This window comes from Rattus norvegicus, chromosome 8 (assembly GCF_021556685.1).
Source record: "Rattus norvegicus strain SHRSP/BbbUtx chromosome 8, alternate assembly SHRSP_T2T, whole genome shotgun sequence".
Lineage (NCBI taxonomy): Eukaryota > Metazoa > Chordata > Mammalia > Rodentia > Muridae > Rattus > Rattus norvegicus.
In genome coordinates, this window is record NC_141541.1 from 25,407,670 (window position 1) to 25,424,881 (window position 17,212).

Genomic DNA, 17,212 nt, shown 5'->3' on the forward strand with positions numbered 1-17,212 from the left:
TTATGGCTACATCATGAAATTAATCCTGACAGAGATAGGACCTTCTGACTTTTGTTGCTGTTTGAAGCAGTCAAAGTTGAACTAAATCTCTGTGTATCAGGGGATGGCCTTGAACTCCTCTTGATCCTGATGTGCAAACACATGCACACACACGCGCACACACACAGACACAGACACAGACACACACACACACACACACACACACACACACACACCTCCTGAGTGTTGTGCTTACAAGCATGTACTACCATCCCAGTTTTTATTCAGTACAAGAGAGTCAACCCAGGCCTTTGGGTATACTCGGTCCTCTACCAGGTACACCCTCAGCCCCTTTTGGGTAGTTCTTATATTTATTTTGAACACGTGTGATTCTGCCCTAAGCATTCCTCAAGTGATGTCTATTTTGCTATATTGCAGCACCATTCCCACTAAGTTACTGTGCCTTCCAGATTGCTCCAAAAAGAAGTAAACTTCCAGAATGTTAACTAATAAATTTGTTGTCTGGAGATTAAAGGACTTAGTATATACTATACTAAGCACGTGTTGTACCCTGGAGCTGTACTCACACCCTCAGATCCTATTTTAATAGTATATACTCTACAGTTGCCACACTTTAAGCATGATCCACCTCCAGTCGAAAACAGAAGCCAAGTTTAAAATTCAATAGTCCTCCTCCTCATCTTCCTCTTCCTCCTCCCCCTCCTTCTCCTCCTCCTCCTCTTCCTTGACTGAGTCTCACTGACCCCCAACCCATAGGGATCCACCTGCTGTTGCCTCCTGAGTGCTGGGATTAAAGATATATACCACCATGCCCAGCTATGACCAGCTCTTAAGTTGTTCAAATATCTTTTGGGTGGCTGGGAATATAGTTCAGCAGTAGATTGCCTGCCTGGCATGCATGAGTCCCTAGGTTTAGTCACAACAACAACAACAACAACAACAACACACACACACACACACACACACACAAGTTATGCTTTCATAGTTGATTTTTGCAGATAAAAAATGAGAGTTCAAAAGGGTAGGTAAGTGAAGAAAGGTAAGTGAGTGAGTACCAGAAGTGGGAAATGCCTGTTTCACAACCACCAGGCAGTCTTACACTGAGAAAGGAAATTCCTGTACCATCATGCAGTGTAGAGACAGTGAGAACCCTCTTCTTTTTTCTGTTTAGATCTACTCCACAGACTGGCAACAATCAGATTACATTGATAAGTCAAGCAACAATGAGACTGACAGTAGCCCTCTTTGGGATTTGTCCTTCTGTGTCCGTCATACTGTGGAAGCAAACACCTCTGGAACTTAATCACAATGAACATGGCTGACATCGTGTTCTGCTGTGTTGTAAATCCTATCCAGCAATTCCTGGGTATGACCTACAGGTGCACACACCAAGATCAGCACTAGCAGGTTTCAGTCTTGGGGATCCAACTTTGTGTTTTTCTGATGGTTCTACACCTGATGACTGAAACATTGGGGTTTGCCTGTAAGGCCATGAGGGCTGTGCCACCCAATGGCTCTTTCTGTGGTTCATATTCCAGCCAGAGTAGCAGTCATCTCAAACAAACTCAACAATAAGCCTCACACAGAAGAGAGCGTGCACCTGCAGGCTGTGAATTCGTAGTGAGGAGTATGCTATGGAGTCTGCTGGTGTGGTAGAGCCCCAGGGTAGAACTATGCTTAGAATAATATATACGAAGTCCTCTTTTAATCTCCAAACAAATTAATTAGTTAATATTTGAGAAGTTTACCATTTTTTTGGCGGGGGGACTTCCCATAAACATAATCTTCATATGTAAGCCAGACTGATCCCAAACCTGTAATCCTCCTGCCTTACCTCATCAGTGCTGGGAGTGCAAATATGTACCATACTATTCCCGGTTCGTCCCACATTGATTCAACCTGCTGACTGGATTAATAATTAATTTCCAAATGGAAACAACCAGGTCCTAATTCTGCCTAAATGTGATATAACTATCCCTTGTGTAACTGCAAACACATTATTAGAGTAGGTGGTACTGTTCCTTGAGCAACATTCTTTTAGTATCGCAACTTAAATATGATAACCATCGATACTCGATGCTCTCTTAATATCACATAATATGATGGAAAAAAGAAAACCCAAATACCTGTACAAAGGCTTTTTTCTTTCTTTCTTTCTTTCTTTCTTTCTTTCTTTTTTTTTTTTTTTTTTTTTTTTGAGAAAGGATTTCTTTATCTAGCCCTGGCTGTCTAGGAACTCACACTGTAGATCAGAATGGCCTCAAACTCACAGAAATCTGCCTGCCTCTGCCTCCTGAGTGTTGTGATTAAAATTGTGCACTACCACCCAGCATTACAAATACATTTTAAATATGACAGAAACACTCATTATCAATTATAATCCTTGTGTCTGCAACTGCTTCCATGGCCTTAGCTAGTATTTATAACTACCTTCCTGCTACCCATTCTTTATTTCCAACCCAGCAAACATCCCAACAGGTCTTTTCCTGGAGGAGTGACCCACACCTTCATACCTGACAAGTGTGTGCTTGTTATCCTGCCTGGAAAGCTACTGTAGTTTCCTACTGCCTTTAATCACAGGACTTGGTAGCTCCAAGAGACTTCCTAAAACTGTGGTTCTCAAACTTTGTGGTGCAGAGGAGTGGAAGGGTCCTTTCACCCGGCATTCATTGCACATCAGATATCTGTATATCAGGCATTTACATTACTATTTATAACCGTAGCAAAATTACAGTCATAAAGTAACAAGGAAATAATTTTATAATTGATGGTCACCACAACATGAGGAAGTGCCACAACATTAGAAAGGTCTAGAGCCATGCCCTGGAGGTTCTCCTGTACTACAGGCATAACCCTCCTTACCTGCACCTGGAGAAGCGATCGATTCATTACCCCTAACACTAGGATTCCTCTCTTAGCCTGTTAAGTTCATCTGAAGACAAAGTGGTCAGGGGGACTCAGAACTTCCAGTTCAATGGAACATTTGCTGTGGTTCCTGGCATGATTGCCCCCCACACACCCCCTGGAACCAAAACTTCGAGGCCAGCAGAATCTAAAAGTTGTGGGAACAAGAAGCAAAATCTCTTCTAGAGGGTCCCCACTGGTGACAATGAGCACGACGATTCGCTTTTCTTCCTAGATTGACTTCTAGATCCCTTCTCCCTCCTGATTCCTAGAACCATGGTAACCGGCTCTCTCTCTCTCTCTCTCTCTCTCTCTCTCTCTCTCTCTCTCTCAGATAGATAGATATAGATAGATATATAGATATATAGATAGATAGATAGATAGATAGACAGACAGACAGACAGACAGACAGACAGACAGACCGACCGACCGACCGACCGACCGTATTATATATTGGGCGCTGATTCAAAGCACATACCTCCTTCTGGAGTACCCTGCCCCAGCCCTCCAGGCTGCTGCCACCTGATTGGTGTTGTAACTGTGTCTTCAAAAGGCTGTTCCTCCTTTCTCTGAGGCCAGCTGCTTCAGGATGGTGGGAAATATGGTGAAAACCAGTGGATTTAACTTTGGTAAGTGGTATCTATCAAGAAAATTGTCCATTTCTTTTAGATTTTCCAAAGTTGTAGAGTACAGGTTTTTGAAGTATAACCTACTGACTCTTTGGATTTCCTTGGTGTCTGTTGTTATGTCCCCCCTTTTTTGTTTCTGGTTTTGTTAATTTGGATTTTCTCTCTTTGCCTTTTAGTCTATCTTGTTAATTTTGTTTCACTGGTTCTATCATTCTCTTTGTTTCTATTTTGTTGATTTCGGCCCTGAGTTGGGTAATTTCCTGCCAGCTACTCCTCTTGGGTGAACTTCTTCATTGTTCTAGAGCTTTCAGGTGCTGTGACGCTGCTAGGATGGGATTCTGTTCTCTTTACGAAGGCCCTCAGTGCTGTGTATGATCTTTCCTTTTAGCACTGGTTTCGTTGTATCCCGTAAGTTTGGGTATGTTATGTCTTCATTTTCATTGAATTCTAGAAAGTATGTATGTATGTATGTATGTATGTATGTATGTATGTATGTATGTATTTATTTATTTATTTATTTGCCTTAACCCAGAGGTTATTCAGTTTCCATGAGTTTGCTGGCTTTCTGTTGTTGTTGAAATCCACCTTTACTCCATGGTGGTCTGATAGGATGCAGGCAGTTATTTCAATTTTCTTGTATCTGTTAGACTTGCTTTGTGACCAAGTATTTTGGAGAAGGTTCCCTGAGGTGCTGAGAAGAGTGTATATTCTTTTATCTTTGGTTAAAATAAATGTCTGTAGAGATATAGAATTTGAGTTATACTAACAGCTCTGGATAACATTTCTCTGTTTAGTTTTTGTCTGGATGACCTATCCATTGGTATGAGTGGGGGGGGGGGGGTTGAAGTGTACTATGAATGTGTGGGGTTCAACATGTGATTTAAGCTTTAGAAACGTTTAGTGATATAGGTGCTCTTGAGTTTGAGGCATAGATGATCAGAATTTAGATACCGTCTTAGCGGATTTTCCTTTGATGAGTATGAAGTGTCGTCCTTCCCCATCTCTTTTGATGAATTTTGGTTGGAAGTCTATTCTGTTAGATAGTATAGTGCTGGCAGTAGCTTGGAGCTATGTCTCCAGGACCCACCCGACAGCTGCAGACCTCTTCACTTCACCCCAGCAAAATGCTGAAAGAGTTGAGAAAGAAAAAAAATATGAATTTCAAGGCCCAGAGGCAAAAGATGAGTTTCCCTCTGTGATCAGTGTGTAGGTCTGAGCAAGTCAGTAGGACAGAAAGCAATAAAGGTGTGAAGCAGCCATAGGGAGACCCCTCTCAGAAAAAAATAAAATAAGGCATAAGTGGAAGAGCGACACAACTGCACAGAGCTTTCTGGGAACTAGAACTGCAGGCCAGGGAGACAGCTCAGTGGACAAAGGCACCTGCCACCAAGACTGATGCCCAGGTTAGATCTCAGAACCCACAGGCTGAAAGGAGAGCACTGGTCCTCCAACCTCCACAGCCATTGTGACCCCTATGACTCTACACACACACACACACACACACACACACACACACACACTCTTACAAACACTTTTTGTTTGTTTTTGAGTTTTGGTTTTGGAGACAGGGTTTCTCAGTGTAGTCTGGCTGCCCTGGAACTCACTCTGTAGACTAGGCTGGCCTCAAACTCTGATTGGCTTGCTCTGCCTCCTGGATGCGGTTATTAAAGGTGTGTGCCACCACTGGCCAGCCAAAGGTACTTTTAAAAAGAAACAATGTTGAGCCCTACTCAGGGCCTTCTGCACTAGGGAGTCACTAAAGGACCTAGAGCTCCAGAAGCAACATTATCCACACATACTTTGTTTTGGGGGGTGTATGAGTCAGGGTTCACAGAACTTATGTGTGGTCTCTATACAGTAAGGGCATTTGTTCATGACTTACAGTCTGTAGTCCAACTTCCCAACAATGGTCAGCAGCAACTGTGAATGGAAGCCCAAGGATCTAGCATTTGCTCAGTCCCACAAGGCAAGCAGGCGAAGAAGAGAGTCTTCCCTCTTCCAATGTCCTTATGTAGGTCTCCAGCAGAAGGTGTGGCCCAGATTAAAGGTGTGCACCACCACGCCTGGATCTGGGACCTGCTTTGTCCCAGATAAACTTGAACTTAAAGATTTCCTTGACTGGGATTCATAGCCACTTTGCCTCAAGATCTCCATGCCAAGATCCAGGTCAGGAACTTGTATCTTCCAGCCTCAAGATCAGGATCACAGGTGAGCCTTACAATTCTGGATTGTAGTTCATTGCAGATATAGTCAAGTTGACAAGCAGGAACAGCCACTGCAGGGGGCTGGAGAGATAGCTCAACAATTAAGACCAATTATTGTTTTCCCTGAAGACCAGATCAATTTCCAGCACCCACATCAGTCACCTTATAAGCACCTTAACTCCAGTTCCAGGAGATCCAATACCTTCTTCTAGTCCCCTAGGACTTCAAAGTGCTCACCCACACACACACATACACACATACACACACACACACACACACACACACACACACACACACACACACACACACACACACACACGCACACACGCACACACACAAAGATAAATATTGCCCAAGCATGGTGGTGCGTACCTTTAATCCCAGCACAGGGAAAGCTGAATCAAAACATCAAGTTCAAGGCCAGCCTGGCCTATGTTAGTGGTCCTCAATCTATAAGTCTCAACTCCTTTGAGGGTCAAACAATCCTTTCACGGGGTCATCTAAGACCATTGGAAAACATATTTACAATTCAGATCAGTAGTAATATTATAGTTATGAGATAGCAACAGAAATAACTTTATAGTTGGAAGTCACCACAATATGAGGAACTGTATTAGTGGGTCATAGCATTAGGAATCATAGCATTAGGAACGTTGGAATCATAGTGAGTTCCACAACAGCCAGGGCTACATTGAAAGAGCTTGTCTCAGAAAAATTAAACGAAGAGGGATCAGTGGGCGCTCCACAAGCTTGACCACCTGGGTTTGATCCCACAGTGGAAAGATAGAACAGACTTCTAAACACTGGCCTCTGTCACATGCATGGCTGCACTTACAGACCGCCCTGCCCCTCTCCAACTAACCCCAGAAATGTATTGATAACAATCGTGGATGCTTCAGAGTCTAAGATCAAACTGTAGGTGTGGTATCTGCTGAGGATATCACAGGTTACATGTCTTTCCTGTGTCCTCACATGGTAACATAGTGGGATGGAAAGGGTCTTGAAAGCAAATTTTAATTATGTGTGGAAGAGGATTGCACCCATGTGCACATGCTAAGACATGTTGAGTTATGCTGCTCTGTCACTTTCTGCCCTATTTGCTTTTGACTGACCAGGCCTCTCATGGAAACAGGAGCTAGGCTAGCAGCCACCAAGCCCAGCAATCTCCCTGTCTCCACCCACAGTGCTGGGGCCTCACCTGGCTTTCTGATGCTGCTAGGAATTTGAACCCAGGACCTAATGCTCGTGCAAGTGCTCTCCCACACTGACCTAGGTCTCCAGCCTCTCAGAGGTATCTTTGATAGGGAGCACAAATCTCATTCACGAGGGCCCTGCCCTCCCATCTTACATCTAATGGATTTACCTCTGGGTTTAGAGCTTCAACAGATAACCTTAGGAGGAATGTGTGTCCCCTAAAGTTCCATGTGGTAGAAATAAAAAATACCATGTCCCATGTGAATTGGCCACCTGAGTGGCTCTGAAGTCCCTTTGAAAGCTCACATGAAGGCTTTGTATTCTAAGACAAGAAGCGACCCTTCTGACTTTCTGACGGGTAAACCTGGAATAAGGAACTGAGCCATCTCCAGCTCAGCACCACCCCTCAGGGGGCTCCACCCACAGCAGGTGGAGAGACCACAGATGTGCACTGCCCCCAGCTCAGATCAAAGTGATACATCTGGCACCTGCATGATCAAACTGTCCCCATTCAAAACAGGAAGAGGCACCAGTTCAAGCCCCTTCGCCAGGCCCTGCCCCCACCCCTCTGACCTGACAGTCTCCATCTTTCCCCTTTGTTCACTTTGCTACAGAAATGTTTCTGGAAATGTCCAATTCATTCCCTGGGGTCTTTTTGTTGTTGCATTCGTGTGTGTGTGTGTGTGTGTGTGTGTGTGTGTGTGTGTGTGTGTGTGTGTGTGTGTGTGCAAAATGCAGGCATCCATCCACACAGCATACGTGTGGAGGTCAGAGAATAATTTTCAAGTGTCAGTTCTCTGTTTACTATGGGGATGAGGCTCAGATCAGCCTTGGTAGAAAGCACCTTCACCCACTGAGTCACCCCACCAGCCCCTCTTTATGGTATTTTTAGTGCTGAGGACAGAACCTTAGGCATTCAAGGGAAGGGTTTTGCCACTGAGCCACATGCTGGGACCCCATCGCAGTCTGAGCCTTTCCTGCCATCCGTCCCCTAGCTGTTCTCACATTTTGACCCTTCACCTGTCCTACTTCTGAGGTCTATATCCTGACATAACCATGACTCACCACCTGAGAGGCTCTGAAATGATCCCAAGGGCATGTTTTTGTTTTGGAAATGGAGTCTCCCTCGACTGTAGCCCAGGCTGACAAACCCGAGACTCCTTAGCGTCCTGGATACTGACGGGTCTGTGCCATATCTGACTCATAAATGTGCCTACTGCCTTTTTAGTGCCCTGCCACCCTTTGTTCACCATGCAGCTCAGTACCTAGAAAGGTGCCCTGACTTCCAGCCCTAGCATCCCATAAGGAAGAAGACGTGGTAGATACCAAAGCCTAGCCCTTTGGAGGTAGAGGCAGTTAAAGTAGGAGTTGAAAATCACCCTCAGCTACGAGGATGGCTCAGTGGGTACAGGCACTTGTCACCAAGCCTGACCACTTAAGTTTGATCCCCAGGACACACAGGATAGGAAAGAATGGACTCCCACAGCCACACATGTGCTCTAGCACACACACAGACAAACACAAATGAACAAATGTAAAGAAGATACGCAAATACATAATAAAAACTGCCTATAACAAGGAGAAGCCCTTGTTAAACAAGTTAAATAACACACTTTGAAAAACATCCTTTTTCTTTAATAGTAAAATAGTATATGCTGTAGAAAACATGAAAAAGGCAGGATATAAAACACAGTAAATATGATTGAGAACCTTTTAGAAAACTAGGACAGTCCAGCCACCTGGCTCCCCTGCCCGACCTCCATGCCTCTCAACCATGAAGGGAGAAACCAGACAGACCTTAGAGCCCTGAACCCCCTTCACCCTCACCTGACCATTCCTGAAATGACCCTCTATAAGGGTCTTGTGGGGTCTGTTAAGGCTTCCCAGGGCTCCAGTGTGGCTCAGCAGCACAATACTGCTTGTCTACCATACCTAAGGTCATGGGTTTGACCCTCAGGTACTGGGGGGAAAAAGGAGGGTAAGGACTTAAAAATGAATCATGAGGTAGCTATGATGCCTATTCCTAAATGTGTGAACTGGGCCTTCCAGACTCTTGTAAGACAAGTCTGAGGTCACCCAGATTACAGATAACCCCAGCTCAGGAAGCCCCAAGGTCCTAGCTTCCTTTCCTTGAGACCTCAGTCCCTCATTAATTTACATGCTTCAGTTTGCTTGGAAAGTCACTTTCAATGTTAGGATAGGTCCCAGAGACGGACGGGTGATGCCCTCACATCCACCAGTCCATGGATTCTTTGGGACAAGCTCTGACGATAACTAGGCAGTGGGGCAGGCCCTTGCACAGGACCTTCTCTGCTTCCTGGCCCTCCCAGCCCAGCCCCTGCACCTCAAGCACTCTGAGCTTAGGCATGGTGAGGCAGGAGGACACAATCTGAGCGGGTGTGGGCATTTCTGGGGTGATAAGGGGACCCTGGAAGCACAAACTCTCCAGGACCGGCATTCCCTCCAGGAACACCAGGCCCTGAGCTGAGAGGCCTCCAACGGTCAGCCGAATCTTGCGCACATCTCGGAGGTGGCGGCTGATGGCCAGCAAGGTGCTGTCTGCTGACAGGGTGCAGCCCAGCACCTCCAGCCTTTGCAGGTAGCTCAGCTCCTGCAGGCTGGAATCTAGCCCGGTCTCAGTGACCCGGTAGGTGCCACCCAGAACCAGCGAGCGCAGGGCTCGGAAGCGGGTAAGGCCCTGAAGGTGCTCATCACGGAAGGCCGGCACTCGGTCTAGCACGATGCATTCCAGCAGTGGCAGCACCGTGGGGTCCTGCTCTTTCTGCAACCAGATCATCGAGATTTCGCAGCTGTGCAGCTCCAGGGTCCTCAGTGTGCTAGGCAGGCTGGTGATAGGCACCATACTCAGGTCAGCCACATGCAAGCACAGGCGCTTCAGGTTGGGGCATTTCTGGCCCAGGGCCCGCATCAAGGCAGGGGACAGCTGTGGGGCCTGAGAGCCAGAGAATAGGTAGCCGCCCATGCGCAACGAGTGGAGCCGGGACGCCATGTACCGGCGCAGGAGGTGCCACATGACTTTCGGCCGCATCTGTAAGAGCCAGAGATTGGGATGGCTGGGTAAGAGATACGGGGGCTCCAAGAAGATCCATCTAGCTGGTGACAGGCATGCCTGGGACCTGGGTTCTGGTCTCTCTCTGGGATTTTGCTCTTCTCTGAGCGTTCTTCCCTAGAGCAAAGTGGTTTCTTTTGCTGGGTATCAAGACTTAATCCCAGCCAGCACACAGGGGAGGCTGAGACAAGAGGATCCAGAGTTGTGGCCAGCCTATCTAGTCAAGTGCAAAGCTCCCAAGTTCAGTGGAAGACCCTGTCTCAGGAACAAATAAGGCGGAGTCAGGGACTGCAGTGCACACCTCTGGGTTGGGTGGGGAACAGCACAGAAACAAGAGGATCTCTCTAAATCCCAGGCCAGTCTGATCTACACAGCAAATGAAGGCTACTTAATGAGATCCTGTTCCAAACAAAAGAAAATAAATAATTTACATTTACATATATGGGTACAAGCATGTGTGTGCATGTGCATGTATGTGTGTGTGTGTATGTGTGTGTGAGAGAGAGAGACAGAGAGACAGAGAGACAGAAAGACAAGGAAGCTGAGGAAGATAGATACCCTACACTGACCTATGGCCTCTACTTGCTCTTTTTTTTTTTTTTTTTTTTTCCCGAAGCTGGGGACCGAACCCAGGGCCTTGCGCTTCCTAGGCAAGCGCTCTACCACTGAGCTAAATCCCCAACCCCCTCTACTTGCTCTTGTACACATCTGTATTTGCACTCATGCATATACACACACATGTAGATGTAGGTACATGCACACAAAACTATGCAATCATAAAAACAATACAGTGCATTTCATTGTATGTTCATTTTATCCAAAAGAAAAGAAGAGAAAAGAAAGCTGGGTAGAGCAAACGATTTGTTGCTTATGCTGGGATGGAATCCAGGACCTCGGGTATAGTAAGGACATGGCTGAGAACTCAGTTATAACCCAGTTCACAGCACACCCTTACTTTTAATGACACTGGGGAGTGAAATCCAGGGCCTCGTGCAGCCCAGGAAAACATTCTAGAGCTGAATCACAGTTCCAGGCCTTCTCTGAATTTGTACTTCAAGGCAGGGCAGAGGTAAATTGCCCAGGCTGGCCTTGAACTTATGATCTTCCTCTCTCAACCTCTGTAGTAACAAGTCTTTACTAGGCCCAGTCTTACGGTATAAAATTTCTTGACCACTTTTTAACAGAGAAAATAAATCTTTTAAAAAATAATCTGTTGCTAGAGAAATGGCTAACACTTTTTATGACTTTATTCTATTACTATAAAATTTCGCTGGACAGAGTTAGTGCACACACATCATTAGTCCCAGTAGGTGGAACTGGAGTTCAAGGCCCACCTGGTCTACAGACTGAGCTCCAGGACTGCCAGTGCCACACAGAGAAACCCAGTCTCAATAAAAATAATAATAAAGTAAAAAAAATTGTCATGGAATTATTCTATTTAAACACGTATTTGAGAAAACCCAACTCTGTATTCTCCGTACATGGTTAGTCACTCATATTTGGCTCCAGAGTAAATTCTTATCCACTCTGAGGTAACAGTTATATTTCGCATTGACAGATGCTGTCTCAAAAGACCAAAAAATAGAAATTGGGCACGAGGCTGTGTCAGTGAAGTGCTTGCCTAGCAAACCGGCGTGGATCTGGTTCTCAGCACCACATGGACTGTGTGATGGCACACACCTGTAATCTCAGCCCTCAGGAAAAGGCAAGAGGAGCAGAATCTTTGTCATCCCAGGCTGCATGGCCAGCTGGAAGCTACCGTGGGATACATGAGACCCATCTCAAAAACTAAAACAACAAACCCAGAACACTGAAAAGTTATGAGCTTGCATTTATTGAATGCTGGAGACCACACACTGGTCTAAATCATCTCTCTCTGCAACTGGCTAAGTTCTACAATATGCCAGACATGAAGGCACTTTTTTGTTTTTCTTGGTGCAAGAGATGGAGCCAAGGCTTCACCAGAGTCAAACACTCCGTCACCGATAGCTCCACAAGCATTATCTTTAATCCCCATATCTTGGATGAGAAACTGAGGTCTGAACGTTGCAGAGGAGGAGAAAAGGCTACTGCTAGGATAGACATGCAGAAAATTCCAAGCACGAACTCACTTAAAAACCAAACCAGTGGGGTGGTGGTGCACACCTTTAGTCCCAGCACTGGAGGAGGAGTTCCAGGCCAGCCAGGGCTACAGAGAAATTTTACTTGGAGGAAAAAAACAAATAAACAATACCCAAACACTTCCTGGGCCAGATAAGGTGGCCCACAGCTGTAATTTCAGCACTGAGCAGATTAACGGAGGGGGTGGTTAGTTGGAAACCAGTACATGACTCAGTCAGAAGAGTGCCTTCCTAGCATTCAAGAAACCTAAATTCCATCCCCAGTATTACAGAAATCAGGCATGGAGGCCGACTCTGGTAATCCCAATACTTAGAGGGCGAGGTAGATTAGAAATTCAAGCTCAGCCTCAGCTTCATAGGAAGCTGGAAGCCAGTTTGGGATAGAGATCCTGTCTCAAAACACCCCCCCTCCAAAAAAAATCAACAAAAATACAGAAAAATAAAAGCCTTTAGAAAGTATCAAAAATAAATAAATAAAACCAAGAGCAAACAAACACTAGAAAACAAAATAAAGCACAGGCCCCTCTATCCCAGGGCAGGAGGTTGGCTCTCCCCGCACCGCTCCCGGGTCCCGCGTACCGTGTAGAGCGTCAGGTCGACGTGTCGCCACAGCCACCGGTCATCCACTAGCCTCTTCCAGCGGTGACAGACCCTGGAGGAGTGGACCGGCCGTTAGAACGACCCGGCCCGCTGGGACCGGATCCGCCTCTCCTGCCGAGCCCATGCCCGGCTCTTTCTCCCGAGGAGCGGGGCCGCACCTGGAGATGCGGATCCGGTCCCGGACAGGGAGGTAAGAGAAGATCTCCAAGAGCACCAAGTCTGGGAGGTCAAACAGCGTCGCCATGGTCCAGCCGTCGCGCGCTTCCGTTTCCGGTGGCCGGGAGGCCGCGCTCCCTGGAGGGTGCTGAGGTGGCCGGACTGGCCAAACCGGCGCGACTTTCCGAGGCCTGCCGAGGATCCCTACCTTCCTAGGAAAGTGCCTGAGGCCCCAGGACTGTACTGGCGCGGCCTGACGACCGTTTGGAGGACCAGACTAGAGACTGACTAGGCCTGACTAGCTTGACTAGCGGATGGAACTGGAAATAGGAAAACCTAGATGTGGCTTGGGAGAGGAGGGGGCACGAGGCGTGGCCAGGCCAGGGGAAGACGAACAGCAAACCCGGAAAGCTGGGGGTGATGACCGCCTCGGAGGCGTGGCCATGAGGTGGCGCTAAGGATAAGCAAGCAAAGCCAGAGGGGGTCAGCAGACAAGCCAGGCGTGGCTCTGACAAGGAGGGGACTCAGGACGTAGCCGAGCGGTGAGACGTGACGAGCTCAGGCAGATAGACGCCTTGTAGGCCCGGCTGAGGAAAGCTACACGCCTAGAAGGCGTGGCTCCGGCGGGCAGGGAGTGGTCCTGGGGCGTGGCCAGGGGAGCCAAGGGACCAGGGGACCAGGGGACCAGGGGGCCAGGAGGCCAGGGGGCCAGGCTGAGGAAAAGCAGCAAACTCCCAAAGTTGAACTCCGGGAGAGAGGTAAAGAGACAGAGACTAAGAGCAGCGGGTGTCGCAAGCGAGACCAAAGTACTAGCATTTGAAAAAGCGCCGCCGAGTGGAGGGGTGTGGCCAGGGGCAGAGGAGCAAATTGGAGGCTGTCAGTAACAATGGAAGGCGTGGCTTCAGTAGGAAGAGACCAAGGCGCGCGTCTTTGTGGGACTAGAGCCGAGAAGGCTTGGCTTGAGCTGGAAAAGGTTTAGGGTTGTTGCTAAGCAAACATCATCCAAGGACCAGACCGCATATCCAGAAGAGATGACTTGAGCAGTGAAAAGCTAACAGAGCAGCAAACCCAGAAACCATGACTTGTGTGGGAAGGGGCTCAAGAACCAGGAGTCCTAGCTGGGCCTTAAGACCAAGTTTGTAAAAACCTAGCTTAGGCGTAACAGGGTCCGACATAGGGGATGGGTGGGCGGCAAAGGGAGAAGCTGGGGGACTTAGGACTGGAGTAATGATTAAGAGCAGGAACGAGGTCTAAAAAGCATCGCTGGAGACAGAAACAAGAGCTGAACCAGGAGCTACGTGTGCAGCTCAGTGAGAGAGCCCTTGGCTGCTAACATGCTAGAAGGTCCTAGGTTTGACCTCCGACACTAAAACAAATACCAAAACAAAACAAGAAAAACAAAGCTCACTCTCCAATATGGGAGTCGGGTAGAGCCTGGGAAGTCTTTTCGGAACGGAAACGAGGCATTGGAGAAGAGATATTGGAACAGGACTTCATTCGAAACTGAAAAGTGTGACTGGGATGGGGATGAGGAGCCAGCAGGACAGCCAAGCCAGGGAGGCGTGGCCACAAGCCGCAATAGAAAGCAAAAGTAATGCTTTTTGCTGCCTACGCATAAGGATAAGATTTTGTATAAGTCGTATTAGGTAAGCACAAGGCCCTGGGTAGACTCTTTCTTGAGTCAATATAAGCTTACCTTGCTAAAAGTCCTGTCTGCTCAATAGAGGCGAAACTGGTCAAATTTAAGGGATTCCTCTCCCTTCAGCTCTTGCGAGTCTGTAATCTGGAACAAAGTGTTCCTTGAAGATTAAAAACAAATGCAAAAGATCTTTCCCCGTATGCTGTTTCCAACATTTTCGCAGGCAGGACACGGATACGCGGAGTGGAACGCATCATGGCTTCCTGTCCAGAATACGACTTAGTTTTCATCATGCAGTCTGCACTCCTGAAGTCTCTGAAACGGTCACTACGGTCAGAGGGGAAAGACAAGCACGGGGTTTGAGGCTGAGCTTTGAATGAAAGCAGAAAGCCACAGGCCCTGCATGACTCCATTTCCGCACATCTGCAGCCGGGATTCTGCGGTAGGAGACTTGTCTAGCTTGGAAATGGTCGATCACGCCGCCGCTGAGATCCTTTAGGTCTCTTCCACAATTAAGGAATACCAGTTCTAGCGTCGGCTTAAATCCACTCTTAGCCAGTCTCAGCTCCTCCAGACTGCGCAACAGAATCGCAAATCTTTGCTAGCCCGGAACCCGGAAGCACCTAAGGGCCGGTGTTTCCGTTATATCACTTCCGCTTCCTGTTTCCAGCCCTAAATCCGGTCAGGATTCAGCGTTCGAGCTACAAGTTGTGTCGTCGCTAGGTTCGAGGACATTGGAGGTGAGAAGGCTAAACGGAGAGGCCGGAGATCGCGGGAAGCTGCCAAGACTTGGGAGCCTAGGGGTTGCGGGAGGCAAAGCCGGGTGAGTCTGGGGCTGGGCCTGCCGCAGTTAAGGGGCGGAGTCGCGACTGTCTGTGGTCCCCGCAATTGAAACTGTAGACTGGGGCTGCAGAGGATTTGCGTCGGGTGTTCGGGGAAGTGTGACCAGAGAACTTAACCCAGGAAGGGGCTTTGGGAACCTGGGCGACCCTGGAAGTCCTGACTGCTGCTTTTCATCCCTTTCTCCACCTGGTGTAGCTCCAGCCACAATGATTGAGGTGGTTTGCAACGACCGTCTAGGAAAGAAAGTCCGCGTTAAGTGCAAGTATCCACCGAGGGGTGACTGGCAGGGTCTCTGGGGCAGATGGTGGTATTGGATGATTTCAGTTAAATGACGCTTATGGGGAGGCCTGAAGTCGTCTTCCTCGGTCTATCTTTTCCTTTCATTTACCTTAACTCCTTCGTGCCCAGCACCGATGACACCATCGGCGACCTGAAGAAACTGATAGCGGCTCAAACTGGCACCCGCTGGAATAAGATCGTTCTTAAAAAGTGGTAAGTACGCGCTGGTCAGTATCAGGCTAGAGGGCGTTCGTTGGAGCGAGCACCTCAAGACAATCCCGAAGAGCTTGTTTTCAGGACAAAAAACACCCCACCCCTTATCAGCTTCTCTCTGAAAGCTATCTATCCCGTAGGTACACGATTTTTAAAGACCACGTGTCTCTGGGAGACTGTATCCTTTCAAGAAAGAATTCACGTATTTATCTCAAGTTCTGGTTCTGTGCTGAAACCTGTACAGAAATTAAGCAAGAGGGATGCTTAACTTAGAATATGCCCCATTATGACTACTGAGAAAATGGAAACTGTGGAAATTATTTTGCTGGTGAGAAGGATCGTTGGCGAAATATACTTGGTTCAAAATACTTATTTACTGAATGCCAACTTGAGTGTTGGACAGGAGGAGTGTGACTGTAGTTGAGGAGATGGATGGATGGATGGATTGATGGTTGGGTTTTTTTTTTTTTTTTTAATTTGGGGAGGGGAGGTCTGGATCTTTTGTCTGCAATTATGTCTGTGCACCGCATGTATGCCTGCTGCTGGCAGAGACCAGAAGGAAGCTTCAGATTCCCTGGAGCCACCACGGGAGCTCTGGGACGTAAAGCCAGGTCTCTGGGAGAGCAGGCCTGAGAGCTCTTCAGCTGCTGAGCTGTCTCCAGCCTGAATAACCATTGACAATGTATTGTTCTGTGTGTATGATGGGGTGGGGGCACTTGAGGATTTGACTCTGTACACCAGGCTTCAGTGGCAAACAACTTTGCCTTCTCAGTGGTCTTAAGGACCACTGAATATTATTTATAGTTTGGAGTTCTTAGATCAAAGTGTCCATTCCTTAACCCAGGGCTGGGTGTTGAGCCACAGGACCCAGCTGTGAGTAGATGGAAGGTAGATCAGCTCCCAGTGAAAGTTCCTTAATGCTTGCCCTTCAGATGAGATCCACGACGGGATGAACCTGGAGCTTTATTACCAGTAGAGGGGACTCCTCCCTCCTCCCCTCGTCTCCCTGCTCTGCCCTGCCTTCCCCTCCCTCCCTCATTTGACACTGGTATAGATGGTCATTTTTAACAGTTCACATGAATAAAATTTTGCTGCTGCTTTGCTGCTGTCATGCTTGTGTGAGAGCTGTGTCCTGAAGGAGAGCTGGTGTCTGCTGTTAGGTACTGCTCCTGAGGGGAACTCAGGACTGACCGAAAGCTGGTCCTGGCGGTGCACACCTAGCATCTCAACAAGAAAATTTTGTCTTGGAAGTCTTGTATAGACCAGGTTACCCTTGAACTGGCTGTGTACCACCAATGATCTTGACTCCTGCCTCCACTTCGCAAGTGCTGAGACTGAAAAGGGCCTGTACCACCATGGTC

The 17,212-nt window shown here is 47.6% G+C and overlaps 2 protein-coding genes across 9 annotated transcripts; one reads left to right on the forward strand and one right to left on the reverse strand.

The window, feature by feature from the left end:
• Positions 1-8,544: 8,544 nt before the first annotated feature.
• Positions 8,545-15,141, reverse strand: Fbxl12 (F-box and leucine-rich repeat protein 12). 4 transcript variants are annotated; one of them, XM_087561628.1, is made up of 3 exons: positions 14,574-15,141; positions 12,701-12,773; positions 8,545-9,980 (listed from the first exon to the last, which is right to left on the reverse strand). In XM_087561628.1, exon 3 carries the CDS (start codon positions 9,978-9,980, stop codon positions 9,159-9,161), a length of 822 nt encoding a protein of 273 aa, XP_087417754.1. In that variant the 5' UTR covers positions 12,701-12,773; positions 14,574-15,141; the 3' UTR covers positions 8,545-9,158.
• On the forward strand, positions 13,239-16,963 carry Ubl5 (ubiquitin-like 5). 5 transcript variants are annotated; one of them, NM_001393883.1, is made up of 6 exons: positions 13,239-13,248; positions 15,225-15,339; positions 15,555-15,621; positions 15,768-15,851; positions 15,992-16,029; positions 16,784-16,963. In NM_001393883.1, exons 3-6 carry the CDS (start codon positions 15,566-15,568, stop codon positions 16,825-16,827), a joined length of 222 nt encoding a protein of 73 aa, NP_001380812.1. In that variant the 5' UTR covers positions 13,239-13,248; positions 15,225-15,339; positions 15,555-15,565; the 3' UTR covers positions 16,828-16,963. The 5 variants fall into 5 exon arrangements, with proteins under 5 accessions (NP_001380812.1, NP_001041708.2, NP_001380811.1 ...); NM_001048243.3 differs by lacking the exon at positions 13,239-13,248 and having other exon boundaries at positions 15,166-15,339; NM_001393882.1 differs by lacking the exon at positions 13,239-13,248 and having other exon boundaries at positions 15,166-15,256.
• Positions 16,964-17,212: the final 249 nt, after the last annotated feature.

Bases quoted from the DNA above. Each gene is read 5' to 3' on its own strand.
- Fbxl12 (XM_087561629.1), bottom strand. From the start codon at position 9,980: ATGCGGCCGAAAGTCATGTGGCACCTCCTGCGCCGGTACATGGCGTCC.
- Ubl5 (NM_001393883.1), top strand. From the start codon at position 15,566: ATGATTGAGGTGGTTTGCAACGACCGTCTAGGAAAGAAAGTCCGCGTT. The intron at 15,852-15,991 runs GTAAGTACGCGC...TCTATCCCGTAG, and splicing joins AAGATCGTTCTTAAAAAGTG to GTACACGATTTTTAAAGACC. The intron at 16,030-16,783 runs GTATCCTTTCAA...CTTGCCCTTCAG, and splicing joins CCACGTGTCTCTGGGAGACT to ATGAGATCCACGACGGGATG.